Genomic DNA, 25,231 nt, shown 5'->3' with positions numbered 1-25,231 from the left:
GTCAAGTTCTAGGAAAATCTTAGCTATTTAGTTTCAAAAGAACAATTAAATATATACAAAGCATTCAATGTAAGCCCATAAAAAGTATTCAATATTACTGGAAAGTTCTGCAAAACAATCTTCCATGTGTAAAGTCTAATCCTGTATAACAAACCAGATGTATTTTTTAAGGATTACATTTTGTTGAACTGCAGTTTTCCTAAGGAATGTGTTTCTCTGTTAGTTGTAAACCTCTATTTTTCTAGCTTATCAGAGAGTTTATTGCCTTTTACCATTACTCTAAAAGCACTAAACGGCACCAGGATTTTTACCCGTCATGTAGTAGCTTCATCACTGTGCTTTACAAGTATACTTCAGGTCTTTAACCCCTTCGACGCTCATGACGGAGCGGTTCCGTCATGAGCGCCGGTTGGGCTGTGCTTATGACGGAACCGTTCCGTCACGACCACGCCCGTCTTTTAGAACCTTCAGCACAGCGCGAAAATTCGCGAAGCGTTGAAGGTGTTAAATGGAGAAAAATAAGTGCAGTTATTCACTTTACTCAGCTTTGGGCTGGAGGTGGGCCCAAGGATGTCAAAATGACAGGTATAGTAACATCACACATAATTTTACTGTTACTTTGACTCTCAAGCACATGCTTACACATACACACATGCTCACACACACTGTCTCTCTCAGATAAACATTGAAGCACACATACAATATACATTTAAACATTTTTTTTTACTTACATTGGTTACCAGATAGGGTCATATTCCAGCAAATTATACTCCATTTTTATTACACTAATAGTGAATAATGTTTATCATTATTTGTGCAATAAGAAAGACAGAAAAACAGGACCACATCCATTAGAACAATCTACCCTTGTGTTGCAGGCCCTGATTTTGTCACATCTGAGGCCAGGGGTCGCAAAGGAAGGGCCAGGGTTCAAAAGGGGCAAGCCAGGGGTCGCAGATGCAACCCCTGGCGACCCATAAATGACAGCAATGGGTCCAGGTGCAGGTCTATGGACAGGGTGAGGACACAAGCATTTAATGAATCTTCTTTCTCATTCCTCCCCTTCACCTAATTTTATAATTAGAGCCTTTTCCCATCAGCCCCCTCCAGTCCCCTCCAGTCCCGTCCCTCCCTCTGCCCAAGCACCACGTAGACAACATCCCTCCCGACTCCTTACCTTTCCATCCATTGCCTTGGAGCACCATCGTCAATCGGCAACTCGGTCCTGATGAAGATCCTAAATCAATAGGATCGAAACGCTGTCGACCCACAGTACAGCACGACTCATGGCGCAGTACTTCCTCTGGTTCCCAAACTAATTGTAAATACTCATTCATCGAAAAGGAACCAGCAACTTTGTATATATTGTATTTTTAATGTTGTCATTTTGCGTCTTTCGCTGTTTTTCGCCCATATGTCACTTGCGCCGTCACCGTTTGTCTCACTATCACGTAGTGCACAAAGCCCCCTTAGGTTGCCAAACGCATTATACGCTTCTAGTGCTGATATCATAAACCATTTATTTCACTGTTTTTGCGTAAATATGTCTTTAAATATATGATGCTATATGCACTTCCAAATCAACTAAAATTCTGAGTCTCTCTTTCTTCTTTTTCCAGATCTTTTGTAATGTCCTGTACATACAAACGTTTCTGTTACTAAAGTGAATCAAATTGAGATATTGTTGCTTTTTACACTTCTTTTTGTACCCTGCACCGTAGGTCTTTATCCTTCTGCTCCTTTTCCTCCTAGGCCAAACATTTTCCTGTTTCTTTTTTATCTTTACCCCTCTGCATATTTCTCTCAACACCTTCCTCCACTTCTTTATTTTCGTCTTTTCTTTCCCTTTCTCATTGTCTATCTCCCCATTTCCCTTTAGTTTTTCCCTTGTTTCTTCAATGTATCTAGTCTGTATTCTCCCCATCTTGCATAATTGTCATTTTTTTCCCCTACTAGCTTTGCTCTCGTCTTCTTCCGCCCCTCTCCTATCCTGTTTCTCTTTCTTACACACCACATTCATTCCCCGGTTTCACATGGTTCTTTCTCTTCTTCCTTTTGATTTCCTCAGTCTCTATGTATCTATATCTTTCTTTTCACTAACCCCATTGATGCACTACCATCATGTCCTTCCTCTCTCCTTCTTTTCCTTCATTCCAGTTTTGAACTGGTAACGCCATACAGTCTAAGGGCAAGATGTACAACTCTTTTTAGAGGCATTTTGCAAGGTATGGGAGACTGCATGTATTTGTGCTTGCTGCAGACAATGTTTATGATAATATCAGAGACATCAACAGTAAAAGACCCCCAACTCACCCCTCGCCTCATTGGCCAAACAAAGCTATTTGCTTTCTGCCTATGAACCTTCCCTGTGCCACACCTGATTAGCAGACAGGTTCTCAAATGTCTGAACTGCATTCACTGTCAAGGCCCAATGCCTTCTATTTGGAATTCCACAACAAGACCGTCGGCCATATGTATCCACAGCTCTTCTGTCTTTAATCCAGTGCTCTATTTGTAAAAATGAAATAAGTGTCAGGGTCGTGATGAGGAGGCCACTTCAGCTTGAACCACATATTGCCCTTCCTAGCACTGCCAATGACCACTCCAACTCGGCCGGACTGGGAACTGAAACGGGCCCTGGCTCGGCCAGCCCCTTGGGGAGGGGGGGCAGGTGGGGCTGGTGGAAAGCACCACTTCTGTTACTCCGCTGCCACTTTTGTTACAGGGGGCCCAAGGACGATATGGCAGCCCCTGTAACAGAAACAGCCTCCCAATGGTTGAGAACAAGCCCCCACCCTGCAGCCCACTGGGGAAATGCCTGGTGCCCACTACGGACAGTCCGGCCCTACGTACAAACACAACTACTAACCATCGTACTCCAAAAAGTATCACTATTCTGACTATATAAGGCCCCCAAAGCTATAAGAATGGCTTGGTTAGCATGTATTACTTTTTTTAATGCTTATTGAATTAATAAACATTTTTTGTCCGCATCTTTGGCCCCTTACATGACGGCCCTCGTCCGTCATGCACCGGGGTGCTCATGTGCTGATGATGGCTGAGGGCCGTCATGAACCCGCCCACTCGCAATTTTGCCGCACAGGCGTAAAATCGCGGCCGCATGCAAGGGGTTAAATTAGACAAACTGCACCACCATGTGGCAGACTATAATAAGCACCGGTGTTGACAATTAGGTGCCGGTGCCGAGCACCAGAAACCACTGGAAGTTATTCACTGCTCTAACCGTAGATCATCAGGATGTGTTTCTTTGGCCTCACAAACAGCATTCCCGATCAAGTTCAGAGAGGCCCACAAACAGAGCTACAATATCACAGATAGACAGGCTGTTCTAACACCTTCATTTGTGCACTGCTTACACTCCATTCACATAATTTTGTGTACATAACTGCATGCATGCAGGCACGTAAATGGTCCAAAATCTTAAAGAAAGGAATAGTGGTAGAGCAAAGATAGCAGCTGCCAGCTATAGCACCTAGACTGGCTACTGCATCGTTGATAAAAGCACGCCATAACCACCACAAGCAGGGTACTACTCACAAGGCCTTGGAAACCGGGGAGAACTGCATGATGCAGGTGCTGACTGGGCCAACTTTGCATGCACTTGTTCCATAATGTCTCCACACACCTGTTCAGGATACTTACTACTCAGCTTACTAAATAAGCGAAGGTAGATGTGCCGAGCCAGGTTTGCAGCTCCAGTAATTCAAGCACTCCGGCTGAGTGACAAGAGAGGAAGTAGGGTATGTTAGTAGAAAAAACACTATGCACTTACACTACTGAGTCAATAAGGGGTAGCTGTGTAGTGCACTTTCTTGAGGAGAAGTGTTTCCTGTATTATATTGGCTGCAGGAAATGCAATTTGCTTTGCATTTTGGGCACCACTAATGGCCAGATGTGCGGCGGCCTGTGCAGAGTGGGAGATAAGATGTGTGCACAATTAGAGTTCTACGGCTGCGATGGCACTCAACTGTTAAGAGTGGCGCAAATAAACGTTCCGCTCTGTTAACCTCATCAATAGCAGTTGAGCAGCACCTGCTCAACATAGCACCTCTACTGAACCTCCCCTGCTGCTCCTATGAGTACTGGTACTCTCCTCAGCAGAGAAGTTTCGGCTTTCCAGAGGACAACATTAACAAGTGCTGGTACTTAGTACGGGTGAGTACTGGTCCATTTAAAGCACTTATATACTGTGATAACAAGCTTTGGCAACGTCCATGGATCTGGCATGTATGTATCTCAAAGTGTCTCTTCAGTCACTAATGAGTTTAGGCACAAAATAAGTAACAATGCATGCAGCCTGTCACTCATTCTTGCATGTATACATCCATTCATCCACCCACTCATTCCTGCATGTACTCATTTATCCATGTGCAATAAAACATGCTTACGAATTCCCCCAAGCACATGGAAGATTATTAAAAGAATACAAATAAGAAATAATGCAATCACCTAAACTTGATATGTATATTCTTGCAATGCAAAAAACAACAACATAGAAGCGGAAGGGCATCTTTCAATTGTTTAGCACATAGTTTTATGGTCCCAACATTGCTGCCATATTTTGAAGCAAACTATTGGCCATCTGGAGCAGTAAAGGCAATTATATACTATGCACAATGCCATTCAAAGGTAGCCGCTCAGTAAACATTACATTGGACAAAAGAAAATCTAACCTCCCCAAAGTCCAACACTTTCACTACTGTTGCTCAAGTTGGAGGGTGGAATGGCAGTGGTAAATCTGATGCCTTCCAAATCCCAACACTCTCCCTTCTGTTGCTTACAGCGGAGTGACAATAGTAAATGTAACCCATACAAAGTCCAACACTTTCCATACTGTTGCTTACATTGGAGTGGGAATAGTAAATCTGTCCCGACCAAAGTCCAGCACTTTCCTTACTGCTGGTCAAGTTGGAGTAGTGAATTTGGCTCCACTTAGTCTAATTGCTGTTTTATCTCAATGTTTGTGTAAAAAACATTCTAATATAAATGTTTTTTATTTAATTCTAAAAAGGGTTAATTTAAATAATTTTTATTATATATTTTTGAAATATTTTTATGTTAATATTATTAGTATTATCTAGGTCTTTAGATCTTTGTGTCTATTGTTTTAAATATATCTAATTATTATTAGTAATTGTCTTATTTTTTATGTTTAATTATTAAATGCTTTTTAAAATATGATGTGAGTAAATCGTGTGGGTTTGTGTAAAGCATGTGTGTGTATGTGTGTAAAGTGTGTGTAAAGCATGTGCGTGTAATGCATGTGTTTGCGTAAAGTGTGGATGTGTAAAGTGTGTTTAGCATGTGTGTGTGTGTAGCGAGTATGTAGCATGTGTGTTTGTGTAAGTTAGCCCAAGCTTATTAGTGCGCTTTACATAACCACCAGATTACATTACGCAAGGTGATATTTTTGCTGTTGTTGTTATTGTTTTTAGGCATGGGGTGATTTACCCAGGATCACAAGATGTTAAGCAAATTGCCGCAACTCAAACCTTGTTCCCCAGTGCAAAGGTGGCATCTCTGGCCATTAGGTCCCATTCCTCATTTTTATTTCATTTTTGTATGTTATACATTTTTTATATATGTTTTTGATAATATAACCATTTTTTAAAATATGATATAATTTTTAGTTAATAATTAATTTGAAGTTCATATAATAAATATTAGATGATGTTGTATATACTTATTTTATGATGATAGTGTGGTATTTTTTGTTGCCAATTTTTTTGTCAGTGATATTTCAATAAAAGTCCAACTCTTGCGTACTATGGTAATTGATGAGAAATTATGTAACAAAATGCCTGTCTACAAGCTGTAACACAGTGTAATGACAATCCATCCATAAAGGCCTAAGTCTTTCACAATCTTTTTTTTTTTTATAATTCCTACTGATTTCCTTTTTCATAACTTTTCACAATAAACAGATCAGGTCCAAAGCCTTGATCAATGGATTGTAACTGCAACCAACTGAATCCCTAAGCAAAAGCTTTCCAACATGGATGAAATTATTAAACAAGTGGAAGCACACAACATCTACCTAATACAAATTGTACAAACAGGAATAAACAATTGAGCAGAGCTAAAGACCCTCTCTCAGTGGTTATACAATTACAATTATATGCACAGTTACCGTTGGCAAAACAATATACAATCACTTCTTAAATGGCATACCAAGGATTCCTGAAGTTCAAATCAACTACCTCAAGGGACTGGCCTAGGTATGTAACCAACACCAAAACTCTAGTCTACTAGGGCAATCAGTGAGGTTCCCTTTAAAAAATGACACCTACTTACAAACCTTAACACAATGCACCCTCACAAGCCTATTGGCTTTTACATATGTTTTATGCAATGACTACGTCAGGCTTTGTCATAACTTTTCATTATAAAGCGATCAGGCCTAGTGCCTTGATCAATGGGTTGGCACCATAACCAACTCAGCCCTTCCTCACATGAACAATAGTTTTCCCACAGTGCAAAAAGTGCAATACAAACACTTTTTTTTAGTGGAAACCCACAACATTGCAAAAAACTACTGCCCAATACAAATCTGCATGCCAGGCAATCAACCTTTCCGCAGAGTTAAAGCACCCCTCTCAGTAGTTATCAAGTTTCAAATATTTACAAAATCACATGCAGCAAAACAATATACAAAGCTTTCTAAAGTGACATAACAAGGATTCACACAGTGTAAATCTACCGCTATCTTTTTGGGTTGTCACCGGGGTAACACGATCAAAACCTCTGCCTACTGTGGTAATCTACCATATTGCATCAACAAGCTTTCACACAGTATATTGCACAGACAATGCTACCTGAAAGGCCTCTTGGATTTACAAATGCTTCTCACAATAACTGGAGCACAGTATTAAAACCATATGCCAGGTTCAAAAAACGAATCATGCGGCCTATTCACTAAAGAACGTTTGAGCATATAAAGCAGACCTCCTGTAGTAATCTTTCACATTCTCTTATATTCTTTAATGAATTAACCCCAACAATCTAAAATAGGAATTAAATGGCAATATTCAGTAAATACTGAAATACAAATACTACAAATAGAAAAGACTGAGCTCACTTTGCACTTTTATTAATAGTGTTTTGGAGGTTTCAGACAGATCCACAAAGTCATGTAAGAGTATGTAAAAGAGTACTCCTGCAGTACCACGCCCCCTACTCATAAATACTTTGATGAATCAGCCCCAGGATGCACCTGCATATAGAGGCAGTTGGCTACAAATAAAGGATGTGTACTGCTTGTTTCCTACTTTACCCCAGTGACTGTGAGTGTATGAGCTTAGTAAAGCCTCTGGCATGGGCCCATTTCTTCAATTCTGAAATGGCAGATTCATTGCCTTGTAAAAATACCACAAGAGTAGGATAAGGATAATTTTCGAAGTACTTTTTTGTTTTCTTCACAGTATTAACACATTTGGGGCCAGACGCATGAAGCTTTTTTCAGCACGCAAACAGCCCAATTTGGTGAATAGTGCTGTTGCGACCCGAAAAAAGCATTTTTAAATGTACAAAGCCCTTTTTGCGATTCGGTAAGCTATTACTGAATCACAAATAGGGTTTGTGAGTCACAATCAGGAAGGGGCGCCCCTTCCTACCAGCGAGTCACACTGGTACGTAGGAATGTTTTGTGACCGGGAATCTGGTCGCAAACCATTCAAAGGTACAACCCAACTTCAAGTTGCTGGTAAGCCATTCCCAAACGTACCCCTTCCCCTTTGTAATTGGGAGCACCAATACTTTTTCAGATCAGGCAGTGGTAAAAAGGAAAAAAAAAAACGTTTCTTTTTTTTTCACGCTTCGCATTTTCCTTGGAGGAAAACAGGCTGCATTTGAAAAAAAAGTTGCTTTATTCAATAAGCAAACACAGACATGGACGTCTGCTGTCCCCAGCAGGCCACCATCCCTGTGATCGTAGCCATTCACAATGGGTCAAAAATTGTGACCTGTCTCATGAATAATGATGAGGTAGGTCCATTTGCGATCCACTGCAAAGTACTAACAGTGTCAAAAACAATGTTACACATCGCAGTTTGCGATGTCATAATAGCGAATCGCCAAAGTACGCTATTAGTAAATTAGGGGTCACAGTTGCCATGGCTGCCGCCTTGATACGATATGGAAAAGAAAACAGTTTTTACCTTTCAATCCTCTTGCACCCATCGGGCCCATGGGACCCATCACTCCTTGGTCTCCTTTCTGGCCAGGATGTCCCGGTAAACCATGCTCACCCGGTAAACCTTAATTAAAAAAGAAACAATGAATTACTTTCAAGAAGAAGGTAGCCTGGCCTGTCATTACATCAAATTATTATCATTTCAACAGAGCACACAGACCAATTTCTTGATTCATGCTGTTTCAAATAGTGGCACTTGCATGTCACATGACTGATTTATAGTGGTCACGAAAACGCGACGTTGCTTAATATGACACGTAAACTCATGTAAAAGCATTGTCTCAATGACTCTCAATGACATCTTATACTTATTGAATCTGGTTGACAAATAAGTTGGGCCAGAATGTATCCGAAATATCCAAAGATCTCAGGACTTTTACTCTGGTAGAAAAGTGGGAGCAGCAAGAGTGAGAAGTGTTTTACCATTGGCTATATATCACTTGAACACATGTGTAGCTTGATTTTCCCATATTCAAGACTTGAAGTAGAGAAAAGCAAGGATTAATATACCCTGGAGAGGTGCAGAGGAAATGCTTAGATTTTACCAATCAGACAACATGATTTGCCTTTCTTGAAACAACTTGTCCTCCACTCTGCTGTCTGCTGATAGGAACCTAAATGATACATAAACCATAGCATGCTAGGATAGCTTGCCACCTGGGAGACCATGGTGCCTCAAGAGGCTGTGCCTTGGTAGAAAGTCTCTTGTCTTCACATGAGATACATCTGGAAAGACTGACAAGTTTGTGAGTTTGGGAGATAAGGATATCAACTGCTGTGGTGTTCCAACTGGAGAAGGTATAGAAAGCCAGTAAAGAGTCCTAGTCAACATTTTTTTTCCTACGAATGTGTTTGATTTAATGACAAAGTATACTGTCTCTTTGTTTTTCTCTCAAAAATACTTAGTGTACTGATGTTTGTTTATGGAGTTTTTTCCCTTACTAGTGTAAGGGTATATACTGTGCTTATATTGTACATGATTTAGGTTTTTAATAATCGTGTATCACTGGTATAGATACATTTTGCACTTATTTTTTATATATTTTAATGAAATGATGCTCGGAAGAATAATTGTATTTTTCTTTGATAAATTGTTGTACTGATTCTACTCTTGACAGTTCTTTGTGTTTACTGCTTGGGCCAGATTATTTGTTTCTCTGAATGTGGGGTTGAGTGACATGGGCTAAGAATAAACGATGCATGTAGAAGCCAGTGTTTAGAAACTAAAAGACAACATTTTTTTAACTTGTCATAAAGCAGAGAAGTAACTGTTTTTATGTGGTGCAAAATCAGCATCTGGTGGACCCTTTGGAATACTATTTGTTACTATCCTGTTGTTTCCTATGCACATGTGTTAAGTATTTTCTTCAAAACTGTACATCTCGTGTTGACCGTTTCCATTTTTCTGTTGTTTTGGTCATGTTATATTCATCAAGTTTGAATTTGTTTTCCTAAATTGGCTTTTGGATTTTATTATTTGATTTTTGGGCTGTAATGTTGTTTTAGTATTGCTTTACTCATATTTCTCTGAGGAAGGCTTTTTCTATTTGGACCAATGCTACCAAACATGAGGCTTCTTACAGAAACCTAACTATTTAGCAAAAACTATGGCTCACTATTATTTTTGAAGCTCACCTTGCTTTCCCTCTTATTAATAATCATAGATCTCACAAAAATGCTAGATCTTTCATTTCCTTGTTGCCATGACTGAAGAAAACAGCCCAAGGGTAGGCAGAAATGCAATAACAATATTTAGGAAGGATGGTAGAATACTGTAATTACTGCTGCAATGACAATCTAGCATTAAAAGTCAACATATACAAATGTACTAAACGACAAAAGCAGAGATAACGGTATGCACGAAGGGTGGAATGTACCCTTATATATTCACTGTAGGATGCAAATGCCTTATGTATTTAAATATATGACACCCTAAAAATTAAGCCTTGGTGGAAATAAGTACCGTTGCTATAGAACTCCATAGAATATGCGCTGCACTGACCAATTGTCTGTAAAACAGTTTAAATGTGCCTATCTCAAATGAGGTACAAGGTTTAAAAATATCAAATTAAAACTTCAAAGATGTTTCCACATAAAAACTTGAAAACCTCATCTTTAAAAGCTTTAGGAAGCATAACCAATGGATGGATGTTGTATCCTGTGTGTTCTGCCATGCATTCTTCCCTGGGTCTCTGCTTCTTTGCTGCTCAGCCAGTGTGCGAGGTCCTCAGAATGTTGAGAGAGTTTAGAGTGGAAGGCGTCTCAGTTGAATGTATGGGCTGAGCAGCAAGGATGCTGCCCCAGGTGGGACCTACCTGTAACCTGAATTAACCTAATAAACCTACTTCTGTTATAACCTACGAGTGTCCATCCTTGATTGTAAAAATTGACTATTTGTGAGAAAAGCGAGTGTGCACTAGCGTGTGAAGAATTGATAGTAGAGCGGGATCGGGCCAGATGAGCTACATGCAAACTGCTTTTGACCGGGAAGTGAAGAGAAATAATTATTAAAAGTGATGTAAATGAACTGCATTTTTCCAATTAATTGCATGCTAACCTCAACAGAAGTAGGACAGACTTTCATGGACTGATTTGAATATGGGAATATAATATGAACTAAGTACTAACAGGTCACATCACAAGATACCTATTCACAGCAGTATCTCAAAGTGACCTACATAATGAATATTCAACAGGTAAATTACAATTTGGAACCCTATATGATTGGTTGCAGAGGAGACTCTCAAGGGACCCAGGCCTCTCTCTGTGCATTTGAATTTAAAAATGGGAATCAATTATTTAAATCTGCCAGCATTTGTTAATAATGATGTGCTGCCGCGATTGTGCTCCTGTGCTGGACATTCCAAGCGCGGGTGTGGTCATGACGGCCCCCAGCCATCATCAGCACACAAGCACTGTAATGCATGACGGCTGGGGGCCGTCATCAGCATGCAAGGGGTTAAGAATATGTTTCTCGTTTGGCTCCTGAGGCCAGTGACACGATTTGTGAAGTGCTATAGCTTCCCCTCTGAGAATCAGTTATCACCTCAACTTTGGAGTCCGTAATTGATCAATAGTTCACAACTGGAATTGTCTTCACAAACCACTGATACATTTCCAACTCACAAAAAAAGTATCTGAAACATTATAAAATGCCCTTTGGTGTAGTAAACCCTACAGTTCTGTTTTTGAATCATTCCAGTCTGTGACTGCAAATAGGTTTTGTACATCTGGCCACAAGATTGTCTTTATGGGAATAGATTCAAGGTAGTAATGTGGTGTACTGGCCTGTGTGATGGATAAATGCACTCTGCATTACATTTGATTGTTCCATAAAATTCCAAGCAGATGAGTTGCCTAAATCCCAGTTACGTTATATATTTTTGATATTGGACTCACTGTGATCAAGGGTAAAAACACTGGCACATAAAAGGCCCAAATAATGTGTTTAATTTCCAAACATAGTGAAAGTCTTGAAAATGAATTACATTTGCTGCTTGTTAAACCATCTCTGCGGTAAAATTCATAAAGTATTTGTTTGCTTTGGAAGCCAAAAAACAAGTTCAATAACTTGTCCATGTACCAGGGCATGGCTTAGAGTTTGGCAGTCAGATTAATGTCAATCAGACCGACAGAATATTTGTTCTTGTCACACTGACAAACCTCTTGTCCACCAAATTTAAAGATATCCTCCTCCCCTCTTGAACATCTGTCTACAATGACCGCTGCCACATCAATTCCTGTCAATCTATGTAAAGTTTGACAGAGAGTACTGTCAACCATGATGACTGTCCAAAAAACCTTTCACATTTTTTTTCTCCAAAAATGGGAGCTTGTTTTGGGGAAAAAAACAATGGTCCCTACACCCTGGGATTTTAGTCCTCCTAAGTCGTGAGGCTCATTTCAACCTTTTTTCCTGTCCCTTCCGGTCAAGTTTTCCTTGTCCGTAATTGATAGAAAAAAATACATTACACTATCTGCCTTTCCTCTGACAGTCCCTACTCGGTCGAGGCTTTGGAGGATGTATTTCAATGACATGCGGCTCTGTCGAGGGAATTCGTACGGTACACCTGAGGCAGACCTAGAGTTTGGCAGACAGAATACTCTTTAAACACATGTGTTTTGACAGAATTCAGAGAACCTGAAGAGTAAAGTAAACTTGCTATCTTCTAAACCAAACCAAATTCAATTGTCAACATATTATAGAGGAAATGTTTTTTTTATTTCCCATCCTTCCATCCTAGTGCATCAATACTCAGTCGTCCAAGTCATATGTAACACCTTATGCCAGTTCAGACTTTAACCAACATAACTTTGCATTGTGGGATTTCTCATGTTGCTCTAGTCAACATGAGTACTGGATGAAACAATCAAAATATGTCAGAAGATGCTGAGCCAAAAAAACTGTTAGAGTGGACCGTACATAATATAAGGGACTTCCAAGTTTTAAAGGTTTTGCAGATGTGCCCGAACTTGTGTGTTTGTATGAATGTCTCTGTTTGTTGTGTATGTACATGGACACTGGTACTAAATAGTATCTATATCTAACTTCAAGTTTTTCCTGCTGCTGTCAAGAAATGACCTAAAAGGTTCATAAAGGTGATCTTGTGGTCCTGCATCCACATGGAGATTCCTATTAATACCACAATACATGAAAAAGGGTATGGATATGCTGCTGATGCGAGAAAGGTTTTGATATGGCTTGGCCTATTTACGTTCATTCAAATGTTTGCTATAATTTATGCAGGTTTTGCAATGCATGATTGTAGTTATCATTTAAGTTTCATGAGTAATAAATTACCATGTTTTGTGTGATGCCTCCTTCTCCCAATTATTTCACTATCTGCTTAGCTGGATCTAGAGCTCTGTGCACTTTATTCCTGCTAAACAAGAGGAAAGGGCCTGTGCTTCCCTTTAAATATGTCAAATTGTCCTAAAGTTGCCTGCTCCTCCTAGACCAACAGCGGTACAAAAGGGGGTGGTGATGGACGGAGCATCGGAATCAATCAAACACTCACACCCAGTCAATAGATCTGGGTTTAATCCATCACCGTTCTTTAGCCCACTCTGCCACCCCAGTTCAGACATGGCGATATGCAAATCAGTCTGACCCTGTGCCTCATGGGAACAGTCCAGCCCGAACTGCCAAGCCATGTCTTCCCTGGACCGGAAACAAGCTTCCGAGGACCGGTTTCTGGCATTCCAGCCGTCTCCAGCCCGGCTTGCTTGAATTCAGTGGCAAAGTGAGCAAGGGACTCACGTCTGAGCATACCCTGCCACACTTATGGCGGCCAAAAGCGGTACAAAAGGGGGTGGTGATGGACGGAGCATCTGAATCAATCAAACACTCACACCCAGTCAAAAGATCTGGGTTTAATCCATCACCGTTCTTTAGCCCACTCTGCCACCCCAGTTCAGATATGGCGATATGCAAATCAGTCTGACCCTGTGCCTCATGGGCACAGTCCAGCCCAAACTGCCAAGCCATGTCTTCCCTGGACCGGAAACAAGCTTCCGAGGACCGGTTTCTGGCATTCCAGCCGTCTACAGCCCGGCTTGCTTGAATCCAGTGGCAAAGTGAGCAAGGGACTCACGTCTGAGCATACCCTGCCACAGTTATGGCGGCCAAAAGCGGTACAAAAGGGGGTGGTGATGGACGGAGCATCTGAATCAATCAAACACTCACACCCAGTCAAAAGATCTGGGTTTAATCCATCACCGTTCTTTAGCCCACTCTGCCACCCCAGTTCAGATATGGCGATATGCAAATCAGTCTGACCCTGTGCCTCATGGGAACAGTCCAGCCCGAACTGCCAAGCCATGTCTTCCCTGGACCGGAAACAAGCTTCCGAGGACCGGTTTCTGGCATTCCAGCCGTCTCCAGCCCGGCTTGCTTGAATTCAGTGGCAAAGTGAGCAAGGGACTCACGTCTGAGCATACCCTGCCACACTTATGGCGGCCAAAAGCGGTACAAAAGGGGGTGGTGATGGACGGAGCATCTGAATCAATCAAACACTCACACCCAGTCAAAAGAACTGGGTTTAATCCATCACCGTTCTTTAGCCCACTCTGCCACCCCAGTTCAGATATGGCGATATGCAAATTAGTCTGACCCTGTGCCTCATGGGAACAGTCCAGCCCAAACTGCCAAGCCATGTCTTCCCTGGACCGGAAACAAGCTTCCGAGGACCGGTTTCTGGCATTCCAGCCGTCTCCAGCCCGGCTTGCTTGAATCCAGTGGCAAAGTGAGCAAGGGACTCACGTCTGAGCATACCCTGCCACACTTATGGCGGCCAAAAGCGGTACAAAAGGGGGTGATGATGGACGGAGCATCTGAATCAATCAAACACTCACACCCAGTCAAAAGATCTGGGTTTAATCCATCACCGTTCTTTAGACCACTCTGCCACCCCAGTTCAGACATGGCTATATGCAAATTAGTCTGACCCTGTGCCTCATGGGAACAGTCCAGCCCGAACTGCCAAGCCATGTCTTCCCTGGACCGGAAACAAGCTTCCGAGGAGCGGTTTCTGGCATTCCAGACCAACGGCAAATAAGTGGACTCTGAGAATCAGTTGGTTGACATCCTGTGTGGCTACAAAGACACAACTAACTGCAAGAGGCCTTTTCCCTAAAGTGCCTATCTGAATAGTTGCAACTTGTCTATGCAATTGGCCCCCACCTGACTCCCTGAGAGCCTCTCGGTGTCTTCCCCTGAAGTCCAGGGGGCCCTATACGTGTGTTTGTGTGGCTCTTTGGGAATCAGCAGAACATTTGGAAACTTTTGAAAACTTTCCCTCCAGAGCACCATAGCTTCAGCGGGACCCATGGGAAAAGAATCTGACCGGCAGATCCTCAGTGCGGGATTGGGTTTTAGCTTCATCCTGCTAAATGATACCCGAACCATTGAAGAAACAACTAAGTCCCATTCTGCATTGGGACTTGCAATCTGCGGCCCTGCCAAGCACATTACGAGTTTTCTCACCAACACACTTTTCATGGCAGTGCGAACGTCATGAAAAGTGTGGCAGAGAGGAAACAAAGGGGGCCTTACAGGGCCCCCGATTCCTCACGCCATGTGGATGCACACAGGGCAGCATATGTGTGCATGCATACCAGTATCTGCACAGCATGGATTGCAGCAGTCCATGCTGTGTTGTGCAAGTTTTGTCTTCAACGTTTCCATTACGGTGCCTATTTCATAGGCACCGCTCTGGGAATGCCCAAGAACTGTCCAATGTAACAGAAGAAAATTCCTGATCTGGCTGTTCCTACATGAGTTTGGCGGTGTGGGATCACCCGGTCCCGCTCCAGAACAGTCAAACTCATAATAAGGACCTAACTGTGCTTGTCTTCATGTTAAGGACCTATTTGATGGTGGGTATCTTCTGAAAATCCAAAATTCTGTCTCATGATCGGTTGGCTCTCCAACATTGGCCTTGCTTTACAATATTGCAGTTTACTGCTCCCTACAACATACACCCTTTCTTAAAGCACCCTGTGGCCACCATTGAGTGATTTGAGTGTCTTTACAAACCACAAATAAAAATAAAATAAGCAAATCACTGTTGGTCAATGTGCATGATTGACTGTATGTTTGCCAGCTGGGTACATGGTTGTCTTTAGATGTGAAGTTCAGTGTACATACTGCTCCATAATGTATATGGTGTGTGTGTGTGTGTGTTTGTGTGTTTGTGTGTATGCATGTATTATCCAAAACCCAAACCATAGGCGAGGGTTGAACGAGGCCAAATCACCTTACTCTTTGTGCCTCGGTACCCCTCCCTTCACCACTTTTAAACAAGGCAGTGAGCCATATCATTAAAGGTTCTTAATGGACTCTACCGACCTTTTTTAACTTTTCACTCACGCTCACTACTGCACTCCTTTTTTGGCCCCTCACACACATGCATCTATTGGCTGAAGAATAAAAGATCTCCACTAAAGAGTAGCACTCAGTGCTACCCGACAGGCATTGCACCGCCAGCCTGCCGTTGGAGCAGGAGGCCAATGATGACACGATACAATCATCGGGTGGGATGGCAACAGTCGTCCAACCTTTGAATTGTGTGAGGCATCCTTAATTCCGCTAAGGGATTACCTTATTCCCGATCACATAACTCATTCCAGAGAGAGAGTCATTCCCTCTATTTACCCAACCCTCCGTGGGAAACTCTGTACACACTTTTGATTTCCAGTTATAGGACACGTACATTGGACACCGGTAAACAGTGTCCTCTATCTGTCCCCCTTGTTGTTATAATTTGTTTCACTCTGTCATACTTAACAAGGCTCAGTCATGTACAGCTTTTTTATGACTTTTGAAGAATATACCATTTAGATTTGAACATATGAATTAGTCAAGGCTGTTGTATTTCTTTGCTGTGAAACTTTACTGCAGGGATTCAAATGAAATACTTTGGGATGGGCGAGCCTGGGGAATCACTGGGCAGAGCGTTGCTTAGGAACTGATGTAAAACACATTTTAGAGCTTTTTTGCGTTGTATGGGCTTCAAAAGTATATTTCTGGTGCTATTCACCCAGATCACTGTGGACTTTATTTTATGATTCGTGGAAAATCCTGCAAAAAGTCTTACATTTGCTTGCTCCCGGTGGGTAGCCAGCATGGAGACAATAAAGCGTTTTTCATTAAATGTCAGGTGGAAATAATGTTTGGGGAGATTCCACCATAGGTGCCCTTTTCTAATGGCGATCTCATTCAGAAAGTAATATTCTTGTGTGACTTGTGAGACAGTGTGGAATACTGGAGCCTAAAATTCCTAGATTCTGTCAGATTTTATTACTTCTGAATTAACGGATTTACTCATTGCAACAATTTACAGTTACTCTGCCAGGACCACCATATTTTGTTATTCTGTTAGATTGCTAAGGAGTCAATTCATGATTATTCCTGTTGAGCTACAAGTGAGTTTTCTTGCAAGGCCTCTAAAATAATCTAAGTTCATTATGGTCTATAGATGGCTACATAACCCTAAAAATCTAGCCATGGTATTTATATTCACTTCGCTCCATAACAATAGGGTTGCAGCACAGAAATATTTACTGGTACAAAAAACAGGACAAATCTATGTGTGCCATTTTAATTAATTGTAGAATACAGAATTATTTTGTATGCTGATGCAATACAAAATGGGACAAATGCATTTGCCGCTAATATAGTCCAATGTTTCACGTTTCAAAACTGGAGAAAATTTGTTTTCTCCATGCATTATTTTGTAAACACATGAAGAATGGTATGAAATGAGTTTGTGATAAATGTAACCTGGTGCAAATGCTCTTCACTGTATTTAGGATCTACTTGTGTGCAAGTCACAAAGATGATGCAGCAAGAATTCGTTTTGCACTTTAATACTTCAGTGATGCTGTTACAACATTAGAAAAGTTCATTGCCTGAATAGTTTGGTTTTATAGTAAGAATTCATGGGCCATATTTATTCATACATCACTACGAACAGAATTGACAAAACCATAGAATATGTATCAAAAGACCATATTTATAATATGTACATCCTTTGTTGACATCTAGAAGGTAAAAAAGACCAGATAGGGAAATTCCTGACGTCAACCATCCCACCGTCAAATTGGGCTCACGAATCACCATCATCTGTCTCGGCCAACTCTGCTCATATCAGGAGTCCCATCTATATCTGGGGCCCCTTGAAGATTCTTAATGACCTACTCCCCCCATTACCAAACAGGGAAAGGTGCCACTAAGGCACTGACCTAGACCACACCCGAGGGATCACTTCCGGACCCCACAACACCCTCTGGGACATGTGTATGGGTACTGGTGTCACACGTTGTCCCTGGACACCTTGTGGAGAACCTGCAAAGGACTTGGAACATCTGCCTAAGGGCCCCACCCCAGACTCCTGTTACTGTTAGTACTCCACCTGCCATACTTGGAGTAAAACAGCTAGTTCTGAGGTACTTGGCTGGATTTGAGGCAGGGTGTAAAAGAATGTACCTGCCTTAAGACCAACAATGAGTCCATTGATGGCACAGGCCAACGTGGTCCCTCGACCAAAGAGCATCCTCTACATGAGTCCGTTGCTGCCAGAGGACATCATGGTCCCCTGACCCATCAGCATCCTCAAGTTATGGCCAAAGTGCTGCATTGCAGATGCAACCAGTGAGTCAACATCCATCTGGGATGAATGGACATCATCCCCATGCAAAAACGGGTCCCCTTCAAACATGCATTTAGAATCGTCTTCAAATGCACGGTGTTAGGAAGTTCCTCCATTGCCTAATAATGCGCTTGGCTGAATTGTTGAAACCCTTCAATGATAAGTCATAAATCCTGACTCTCTGTGGGATATATCGCCATTTTACTACTGCTTCAGCAAACATGTTAGCCAACCATAACATTTCAATCATCAACAATTCCAGAAAGTCCCTTTGGCCATATTAAACCAAGTTGTTACAGCTAATGTGAAGAATGATGAGGTCTGGCAGCAGAACCCAGGCTTGATTCTTCACCAACACTCAACTATTAAGACAGTGCTTACTGACACTGAACCAACACCCTCCATCTTTCAGTGAAACACTGTTAGAACTGGGGGTCTCTAGTTGGCAGGGGTAGGTACCACTGTCCAAATAGGGACCTTGCTTCTAGTCAGGGTAAGGAGGAAACCCTCAGAGATAACCCCTGCTCACCCTCTAGGTAGCTTGGCACGAGCAGTCAAGGCTAATCAGAAGGCAATGTATAAAGTATTTGTACCAACACTCACAGTAACACACTGAAAACACCACAAACTGACTCCACAACAGTTTATAAAAATAAAGGTATTTAATCTAAACTACACAAGACCAAAACAACAAACATCCAACATACACCGTTCAAGAATATGGTTGCAAAAGAGTTCTTAAGGTTGCGATAAAAATAATGCACAGTTGCGTGAAAAGTTCACAGTTGCGTCACAATTAGCCAACAGTACCTTTAGATGCGACAAAGTTCCAAAAGCAGAAGCTGATGCGGTGGAAAACAAGCGATGCGTTGCTCCTGAGACCTTGGGGAGGTGATGCGACAACCCCGCTGCAGCAGCGGGCGTGTTGCGACGAATCCGGTCTGTATGGGCACGATTCGTCGATCTCGTAGGGGCTGCGACGATCTCCGGGGCGACAATGCGCGATCCAGCGGCGATCTCTCTTTTGCAGCTCCTCGATAGAATGGCTCTGTGACAATGTAAGCAGTGACGTGATGCGGTCCGCAAGCAAGCGGTGCAGCAATCTCACCCAGCGATGACAGGCTCTGCGACGACTCTAGCAGCGATGGTAATGTTCCCGCACCGGTCTGGTGCGTCCTGCAAATGAAGGATGTGACGTCTCTGGCAGCGGCAACAGGCGCTGCAACGATCTTGGCCTTTGTAGCAGCGGGAATCTTCTCGCACTGTTGGGGATGTGGTCCGCAGCGAGCGATGCAATAACTTTTCTGTAGCAAAGTCTTTAAAGCTACGTTTCCAGCTTTCCAGCACAGGTACAACTTCCAAAGGCACCACACATGGGCCACACACTCCAGGAAGGACAGAACTCCCTCAGTAGAGCTCAGGGGAAGCTGGGGATGACGTCCTTTTGTTCCTGGGACTTCAAAAAGGGGGCCAGCTCTTCTCAGGCCCTTGGAGATACATTCAAGCAAGGGGACACAGCACAAAGCAAAGTCCTTCCCCTCTCCTTGGCAGCAAAGCAACAGCAGGGCAATCCAGCATAGCAACAGCTGGACAATCTTCCTTCTTCAGTTTCAGCTTTCTCCTTGGCAGAGGTTCCTTCTTGATTTCAGGATGATCTAATTGTCTGTTGTCAGGGGTCCTGTACTTATACCCCGAAAAGTCGTTGTTCTCTTTGTGCATGTGGGCCCTGAGCCCGGTCTGAACCAGTTCTGGGTGTTCCTTGAGCACTTTGTTTTCCTGGCTTCTCCTTTCCTTTCAGAGTGAGGGGCAGGGTCGTCAGCTGCCCAGCAGGAGGTGGAGGCAGCATTGTGGAAGGCAGGCACAGTCATATTCAGGCCCAGGTGCTATCTCCTCCCACCACTCAAGTTGCAATGCAGTCATTCAGCCTAGGGCTGACTCAGGCAGCCTCCTGGGGAATCCCCAGCCCCTGTCACTCTCAAACCAGACAGTCAATACACAAACAGGCCAAGGCACGCAGAAAAGTCAGACAAGAGAACAGCAACTGTCTAAAAGTGCTGTTCTAAAAAACACAATATTTAAAAACAACCTTTCCTAAAAGATGTGTTATTAAATCCTCAGTTCAGGGATACCAAGCTTTTATGTCCTATCTTGTTCCTATGGGAAGATATGCCGGTAGCCACTGTAGCCAGCATCCCCCATGATAGCCTATGGAGCAAGATAGCCTTACAATAGTGAAAAACAAAAATGGCTGTAATTCACTACCAGAGCATGTCACCTGCACCAGTACACTGCACCCTGCCCAAGGGGGTACCTTGGGCCTTCCATAGGGGTGACCAATGTGCACAAAAAGGGAAGTGTTAGGCCTGGTCAGTGGGGACACTGACCAGGAGGACATGGCAGTTCACAGACTGCACACAGGCACTAAGGTGGCAGGCTTGAGACACCATTTTGGAGCTACTCATGTGGGTGGCACAATCAGTGCTGCAGGCCCACTAGTAGCATTTGTCATCGCCGGCTCTGGCACACCCAGTGCACATTACTAGGGACTTCTTGGTGATACAAATGTGCCAATCATGTATATCCAATCATATTAACAATTTACACAGGGAGCACTTACACTCTGGCACTGATCAGCAGTGGCAGGGTGTCCAAAGCATCTAAACCAGCAAAAACGAAATCCAGCACAGCATAAAAAATACAGGAGGTAGAGGCCAAAAAGACAGGGGAAACCACGCCAAAGATGCCAGGTCTAAAAAACACTATCATACACAAAGTTCCTGCTTCCTTTAAAATGAAAATGTTATGTGATAATGGGGTAACCCGAAAGGCCACTGGTACAATGTGGAACATATAATAATGTCTAAGCATGGGCGAATTTTGCGAATTCGCGATCCGCGAATTTGCGGATTTGCGAATTCGCGATCCGCAAAATTCGTGAATTTGTGCGAATTTGCGGATTTTTGGTTTTTTGCGTGTTCGCGGGGTTTTTTGCGTGCTCGCGGGGTTTTTTGCGTGTTCGCAGGGCTTTTTGCGTCTTCGCGAGCCGCTTGCATAGCGAAGTTACCCATGCAGTTGTTTATGGGAGAGGGAGAGAGAGATAGATAGATAGATAGAAAGAGAGAGAAAGAGAGGGAAAGAGAGAGGGAGAGAGAGAACGAGAGAAAGAAAGAGAGGCCGGACCTCTGAAGGGCCAGATTCCTGAGTTGCCCCTACAGAACATACAGCTTTTTATTTTTAGCAAAATGCATATGAAAATTGTGCTGTAAAGGTCTCTTTTAGTTTAACCCCTCCTGACAACTCAAAATGGGTGTATTTGCCATCCTCTCCCTTTTTCCTGTTTTTTATATCTGTAAGTACTTCTTGATGAGGTTTAATTCCTTGGACAGGTGCCTCGTTGCCTTCTTGTAACTATTCTCTGACCCTGCTTCAAGGGTCAGAGCAGGGTCAGAGAATAGTTGCAAGTAGGCAATGAGGCGCCAGGAAGCAATTAGCAGCAGGTGTCCAAGTTGAAGTTAATTTGTTTGTAACCCTTTTGTAAAAGGTTACAAAGAAATTAGGTTCAACTTTTGCACCTGCTGCTGTAACCCTTGCTTGGCTGAAAATTCGTCCCCGCTGATTCGCGGACTTTACCGCGATTTCGCGAGATTCGCGGATCTCGAAGTCGCGAAAAATCCGCAAATTCGCCCACGAAACGGATTTTACGCCCACCCTTAATAATGTCACAGTAGCGAGCATTCATAAAACTTAAGGGAACAGTAAATGGTCAAAGTAAACAAAATATGATTACACCGATTAGCTCATTCCAACAATGGTTACTATTTAATTGCATCACCGGAATTGAAATGAATCAAGTGTATAGAATCCAATGTATTTCATATTCAGACAATTCGAAAAAAGGTGCACACAATGTGAGGTGACAAGTGCATAGCAGGGATAAGTGCAGGAGATGTGCAAAGGGAAGGTGTTGCGTATATAAGCATCAACAATCAGTCATTACAACCTATCCTGCCAGATGTCTGGCATATACATGACTGTTAAATCAAAACGAAAAGATGCAGATACGTATTCTCTGCCATCTAAATTTGACACAAAGAAACAAAACAATATCAACGTTTCGACCCTTATAAGAACCAGCCGACTTCACACCTTGAAAGTGGGGACTTTATCACAACCAAAATGGGGGGTGGGGGCGGCACCAGTAACAGCAAGAAAACTTCAGGCTGGAAATTAGCAGTGTGGGCCTATTAGGCTCAGTTAGCACAAGTGTGTCTGCCTAGGTTGGTCAGTAACCTGTGGTCGAAGGTGGTGCAGGTATTCGTGGTGGGTCTGCCAAGGTTGATCAGTAACCTATGGCTGCTTAGACGCATTCATCTGACAGCTAAACGCTAGGTCGACACACTTGCGCCAACTGGGCCTAATAGTCATTACAAAAATGGGGTTACCCAATCATGCTAACACTACAGGCAAACCTCCTCCGCTGAACGATGATCAATGTGAAGAACTGGCATTGTTCTTCACAAACAAGATAGAGACCATCTATCAGGATATAGTCATACAACAACAGACTCAGGCCAAAACGCACCCAGATCCTGTCCCCAGTGAGGAGAACACCTCCTACCCGATTGATCTGTCCTACTATCCATTGTTATCCTGGCCTGAACTTAACATTCAGGACCTTCAAGCCATCTTAGGGAAACTGAAATCGGGTTCCCCGATTGACCCCCTCCCTATTTCAGTACTAAAACTTCTAGACACTTCGCAACTTTCTGTAATATGTCAGACCCTCAACCTATCCCTTTCCTCAGCAAAGGTTCCATCTATGTGGAAACACGCAATGGTCTCACCATTGCTAAAAAACATCAGCAGACCCCAAAATCCTGGCCAATTTCCGTCCGATATCATTACTACCTGCTTTCTCCAAAGTCTTGGAGACTCACATCCATGGTCACCTTGCCAAATACTCGGAGATAAACAACTTACTTCACCCTTCTCAATCGGGTTTCCGCCCTGGTTTCTCGACAGAGACAACACTGCTCGGGGTGATGGAAAACCTCCGACTCTTGGTCGACAGAGGGGAGTCTGCTGCGCTGATCCTTTTGGATCTCAGCGCAGCATTTGACACCATCTCCCACCCTATTTTGCTAAATTCTCTCTTGGCCATGGGCATCAGGGGAACGGCATTGGATTGGATCGCATCATTCCTTACTCTTAGGACTTTTCAGATTGCTTCCAATACCTCGACCTCTAAAATCCATTGTTCCCCCTATGGTGTTCCTCAGGGATCAGTAGTGAGTCCCCTGCTGTTTAACCTGTACGTAACCCCTCTCGCCCAGTTTGCGTAAGAAACAGGTTTAAACATGTTTGCCTATGCAGACGACTCACAGATTGTCTTTTCACTTTCTAAAGGAGATCAGAACGCTTCCTCTTGCCTTCATATTGGCCTCGGAAAAATTGCAACCTGGATGAGTAATAATTTACTCAAGTTGAATGGTAACAAAACAGAGGTTCTAATTTTGGGTTCAGATCACTACCTCTGGAACCCCAGACATTGGCCCCCTGAAATGGGTTCTCTACCTACCCCGTCAAACCAAGTACGTAACCTAGGTATTATTAACGACAATGATCTAACCATGGAACCACAAGTTAACCATGTAACTGCCACCTGCTTTACTATTCTGAGATGGCTCAGAAAAATCATCTGGATGCTGCCAGAAGACACGCAGAAGTCAGTGGTCAATGCACTGATCACCTCCCGTTTAGATTACTGCAATGTCCTATACCTGGGATCAGCGCAAGCAGTCATGAGACGCCTCCAACTTGTCCAGAATGCCGCTGCCAGGCTGCTTTGCAAGTGTCCCAGAAGGGAAAGAATATCTGGACACATCAAAGCACTCCACTGGTTGAAAATCGAAAACCGCGTCAAATTCAAGACATTGAGCCTCATGCACAGAATCAAATGGGGAAATGCCCCAAGATATCTACAGTCCCTCGTGCAGGCCTACATGCCGGCTCGCTGTCTTAGGTCTGCATCTCAATGCCTCTATTGCGTGCCGAAAGTGCATAGAGCAAAGATTGGAGGAAGGTCTTTCTCGTTGCTGGGCCCTAGGCTATGGAACGCTCTCCCACTGAACTTACGTCTGGAAACTCGCAGAGCCATCAAAACTTGGCTCTTTAATCAGTAAAGTCGCTCCGGCCCCCTCTCAGAGTTTTACAATCTGCTTTCAAATATAGTGTCTCTCAGCGCCGGGAAACCCTTTTTGGGTAGCTGTCGCGCTCTAGAAAACTAATAAATAAATAAATAAATAAAAATAAATGGTCATGGACCTGGGTTCACTGTGATACAGAATGCAATGGTCCTAGACCTCTATTTTAAAAGACTGATATATATCAACGTCACAGTAACAAGTACAAAAGTAAATTCAAGAGCCTCAATGCGTAAGCTCACAGTAATCAATACTATACAGAATTTCGTTTTAAAGAAGAGGAAAGTGCAATAACCACATTGCTTTTGTCTCACACCCGGTTTTTATAATATATATATATATATCACCGGGTGCACAGTTAAATATTCACTGTATCTTGTTTGTAGCAAATTGGGGAAGAATAGGTTGTGACATTATTATATGTATAATGAAAATTCTTCCTAGGCAACCTCTCACCTTGTTGTTGCCCTGTCCTAGGAATTCTATTTGGAATCAGGAGGTCCCTGTTACTATAGTCACATTGTTATATGTACCATCCTTTAAAATGAAAGACTGGCCTATCAGGCAAACTGTTGTAGGGGAAGGAACGCTAACACACAATGATGAGGAGGGGAAAACACATGCTACCAAGCAATCAACACCAACTTTACCATGACATTGACCAT

The 25,231-nt window shown here is 42.8% G+C and overlaps 1 protein-coding gene across 2 annotated transcripts in view; it reads right to left on the bottom strand.

The window, feature by feature from the left end:
• The window catches only part of SCARA5 (scavenger receptor class A member 5), a 1,124,331-nt gene that overhangs the window by 415,972 nt on the left and 683,128 nt on the right, over window positions 1–25,231 (bottom strand). For both annotated transcript variants that reach the window (XM_086928035.1, XM_086928037.1), the window contains exon 6: window positions 8,178–8,276. In XM_086928035.1, coding sequence (XP_086784161.1) covers window positions 8,178–8,276 — 99 coding nt within the window. The remainder of the gene's footprint in view (window positions 1–8,177; window positions 8,277–25,231) is intronic.

This window comes from Lissotriton vulgaris, chromosome 6 (genome assembly GCF_964263255.1).
Source record: "Lissotriton vulgaris chromosome 6, aLisVul1.2, whole genome shotgun sequence".
Lineage (NCBI taxonomy): Eukaryota > Metazoa > Chordata > Amphibia > Caudata > Salamandridae > Lissotriton > Lissotriton vulgaris.
This window is presented reverse-complemented; position numbering and strand designations above follow the sequence as displayed.